The sequence below is a fragment of the Calidris pugnax genome, unplaced genomic scaffold, assembly GCF_001431845.1.
Source record: "Calidris pugnax isolate Ruff unplaced genomic scaffold, ASM143184v1 scaffold750, whole genome shotgun sequence".
NCBI classification, from domain to species: domain Eukaryota; kingdom Metazoa; phylum Chordata; class Aves; order Charadriiformes; family Scolopacidae; genus Calidris; species Calidris pugnax.
In genome coordinates this window covers 31,051-35,062 of record NW_015091660.1, presented here as the reverse complement: position 1 = coordinate 35,062, position 4,012 = coordinate 31,051, and the positions used below count along the sequence as shown (strand labels likewise).

Genomic DNA, 4,012 nt, shown 5'->3' with positions numbered 1-4,012 from the left:
ACTGAGGACAGCATAGAAGTAGCCGCCTGAGAGGGCTTGAAGGGTGGTCTTGGAGCTGCTGGAGCTTTTCTTCATAGTGGAAAACAACATGAGAAAGAAATAACGCCCCAAAGTGTAGCTCGGGAGGTCCAGACTGGACACGAGGAGAAGGAGATGTCACTCCCAGGGCAGTGCTGTTGTGCAACACATCACCCAGAAGGAGTCTGGATCAGCCCAAAGCTCTGTGTTCCAAGGAAGAGCCAGGGAAGATGGAGAGATACCAGCAAAGGAAGGTGACAGCAAGGTGGGAGAGCCGGGTGGATGACTGCAGCCTGCAGGGAAAGAGGCAGAGGAGATGTGGCAACGTATGACAGCCTGTGGTGAAGATCAAGGGATGCGGCAAAACTGGAAGCCCCCTCAGAGCCAACCTTGTCTTTGGCTACGGTTGCTGCCTCTGTCACTGGTGCCTATGAGGAGACAACTGATCCTTCCAGCACTGGGGCCTCATTACCTCCTTGTCCACACTCAGGAGCCTGGGAGGTGTCTGACCATGGTCCTTGGCATTGCACATCTCCACATCACAGCGCCCCAGGAAAAGCCCTGAAGAATGAGTGAGGGACAGGATATCCCTCCCAGGAGGCTTGGGGTCAGGCCTTGGCCCTTTATATTAATGAAACCCACCAAGGTTTCCTCAGCATCAGAGCCACCTTCACCTTACTTCTCCCAGCCTGCCTCCAGTTTTCTGCTCTGACTGGACCCTGGGGACACTTGTTCAGTGGTGGCCCTCAGTGGGACCCATTAACTCTACAAGGAACTTTGGAGTTTGAATCTGACTTTCACTTCTTGAGAGGTTTCTTCAACTTCTCAGCATCTGAAGCTCATGGACTCAGCATCAAACCCACCAGAGGGATCATTAAAATGCCTTGGGCTGTTCCTCTGCTGCCGAGCTGGGCTGGGCTCCTGGGACAGAGGAAGCTCATAGCCATGGGGCAGTGCTGCAGAGAGACAGCTCTGCCCAGGAGCAGCTCCTCTGCCAAGCGCAGCAGGGCTGAGGGCACTGCCAGGGTATCTCAGGGAAATGAGACAGGCAGAGAGAGAGCTTAAAGATGGTCAGGACAGGGAGGATGAATGAGAGCTCTCTGGAGGAGAAATCTTTGCAGTCCTTGACAGGGAAAGTCTCTGGGTGCAGAGCAACAACGGTGTAGTTCCTGGAAGGATCTGCTAAAGCTGGCACAGACCCAGCTGATGGGATCGGTAAGGGGAGTAAGGGGGGCTCTTGTGTGACAATTTGAAAAGCTGTGAAGCTGGGGGTGCACCCGGGGGTGCACCCAGGGATTCCCAAGGCTGTCCTTCAGAGCAAGGCCCCTGCACCCCAGGGGGGGCTGTGTGCTGGGGCAGGGACTCTGCCGTCTGCAGGGCCCAGCTCTCAGCCTGCCCAGGGAGTTCCCCGTGGAGCTGCGGGGAGAAGGACTGCATATGTAGGGCAGGACAGGGTCCCTCTGCTCTTGAGAGGCTGGTGCCTGGGTCAGGATTGCTCATAGCTCCAAATCACCCCAAGACATTTCCCAGGGGACTTTTTCAAGAAGCACGGCAAGGCAGGGGCTACCTAAAAGGGAAGGATCCCGTTCTTTCTTCTTTCAATGTCCTGCTCTGGGTTTTCTGGATGGGCAATGGGACAGAGAAATTAATCTCTTGGTTCAGGAGGAGGCACTGAAATTCCAAATCTGGTTCTCTTAGAGGTGAGTAAACCGGGACACATCGGAAATCAACACTCTGCTACTTACAGAGAGCATCAGTATTGCTTTTGTCCCCATGGAGCCTGCACAGCCCGAGATGGCCCTGGGCAGTGCCTGGTGGCTGGGAGGTGACTGCAGGACAGAGCTGAGCCGCCAGCAGGTGGGATGGGCTCTGGGAGCACTGGCAGGAGGAGAACTGGGGAGAGAGAAACAGCTCCTGGCAGGGACAGCCCCAGGCAGCAGAAGCGTGGGCAGGGGCTGGGGGGAAACTGCCAACACACTGGGGGAGGGGGCCTTCAGGCAGCTTTCTCTTGGTCTTCGCTGGCGATGTCTTCTGGGCAGTGTCTTCTGGGCAATGAGCTGATCCCTAGGATCCTTGGGAGAGTTGAGCCTTTCCTTAGAGGTCGTCACGCTCCTCTCCAAGTCCTTCACTTCTCTCGGAGAGGGACCATGTCCTGCTCTCTCCATCACAGCTCCAACTCTGCGTTGGGACAGAGAAGAGTTCACAGATCTGTCCTTTGAACTAGTGCTCTACTGCTCCCAGATGAGTTCAGTTAGTTCTTGTTATTTAATGAATGATTTGTGTGCAAATTCATCCTCAAGGCAGCGCAAGGGAAAACACAGGGCAGATGGAAAAATGACTGATGGACACTGTAGCTCTCCTGGCTCTGCCCTAAACCACAGAGAGTTGAGCCTTTTTGCCTCTCCTGTCTCAAGACTCTCCACATTTTCAGTTATAAAAATGAGGCTTTCCACCCCTCAAAAGAACACTCACCAGGTGTGGTTGTGGAAAATAAAGAACACGGACAAAATTCTTCTAAGGACATGCTCAGCCTCTCCTCTGCAGCCCACGCTCTAGAGAGTCCTGAGTGCAGATTTTGAACTTTTCCATTAAAGGTGGATTAAGCCTGACACCCCACATGAACATCAGAGCTGTCACAAACCAGCTCCCAAATAACCACTGCAGTGGAACAAAGCTGACTCCTCAGTAGCACATGAACAGCCATCTGCTTCTCACAGCACACTCAGCCAGCACCAACCTGAGAAACTCACAGAAGTCCGTTCTAATTTTTTAATGTCTTTTTTTCTTTCAACAGAGCCCCCATGACAAAAACCAGCAAATGTCCAACAGCAGCTCCTTCACCCAGTTCCTCCTCCTGCCATTTGCAGACACAAGGGAGCTGCAGCTCTTGCACTTCTGCCTCTTCCTGGGCATCTACCTGGCTGCCCTCCTGTGCAACGGCCTCATCATCACCAACGTAGTCTGTGACCACCGCCTCCACACGCCCATGTACTTCTTCCTCCTCAACCTTGCTGTTCTTGACCTGGGCTCCATCTCCACCACTCTTCCCAAAGCTCTGGCCAATTCACTGTGGGACACCAGGGCAATCTCCTATGCAGGATGTGCTGCCCAGGTCTTTCTGTTGGTCTTCTTCCTTGGCACAGAGTTTTCTCTTCTCACCATCATGGCCTATGACCGCTACGTTGCCATCTGCAAACCCCTGCACTACGGGACCCTCCTGGGCAGCAGAGCTTGTGTCCACATGGCAGCAGCTGCCTGGGGATGTGGCTTGCTCTATACTGTGCTACACACAGCCAGTACATTTTCACTACCCCTCTGCCAGGGCAATGTCCTGGACCAGTTCTTCTGTGAAATCCCCCAGATCCTCAAGCTCTCCTGCTCAGACTCCTACTTCAGGGAAGTTGGGCTTCTTATATTAAGTTTTTGTTTAACGTTTGCTTGTTTTGTTTCCATAGTGCTGTCCTACATGCAGATCTTCAGGGCTGTGCTGAGGATCCCCTCTGAGCAGGGACAGCACAAAACTTTTTCCACATGCCTCCCTCACCTGGCCGTGGTCTCCCTGTTTCTCAGTACTGCCATATTTGCCTACCTGAAGCCCCCCTCCATCTCCTCCCCATCCCTGGATCTGGTGGTTTCGGTTCTGTACTCTGTTGTTCCTCCAGCAGTAAACCCCCTCATCTACAGCATGAGGAACCAGGAGCTCAAGGAGGCCATTAGGAGGCTGATATCATGGGCATATTTCAAGAGTGAAAAACTGGCCACCTCTCCCCACCTATGACTCCCACAGTATCTGATTATACTGTTTTTATTTTTCATTTGTTATTTTGAACCATTATAGTTATCATGATCGTTGTTGTTATTCTCATTCATGTTTAGTTTATTTCTACAGAAATGTTTGCATTTGTGTCACTGCACCCAACACATGTACCTTCCTTGTGTCACCTGGTTCCCTTATAAAAGTGTGTTTCACAGTTGCTCAGAGTTGGTCTCTTTC

The 4,012-nt window shown here is 52.4% G+C and overlaps 1 protein-coding gene across 1 annotated transcript; it reads left to right on the top strand.

Moving 5' to 3' along the window:
- The first annotated feature begins 2,812 nt into the window (after window positions 1-2,812).
- Window positions 2,813-3,796, top strand: LOC106899983 (olfactory receptor 14C36-like). Its single transcript, XM_014961934.1, has one exon. It carries the CDS (start codon window positions 2,837-2,839, stop codon window positions 3,794-3,796), a length of 960 nt encoding a protein of 319 aa, XP_014817420.1. The 5' UTR covers window positions 2,813-2,836.
- The last annotated feature ends 216 nt before the right edge of the window (window positions 3,797-4,012 follow it).

What these genes read in the sequence shown, in the direction of transcription:
- LOC106899983 (XM_014961934.1), top strand. Translation starts at nt 2,837, where the DNA reads ATGTCCAACAGCAGCTCCTTCACCCAGTTCCTCCTCCTGCCATTTGCA.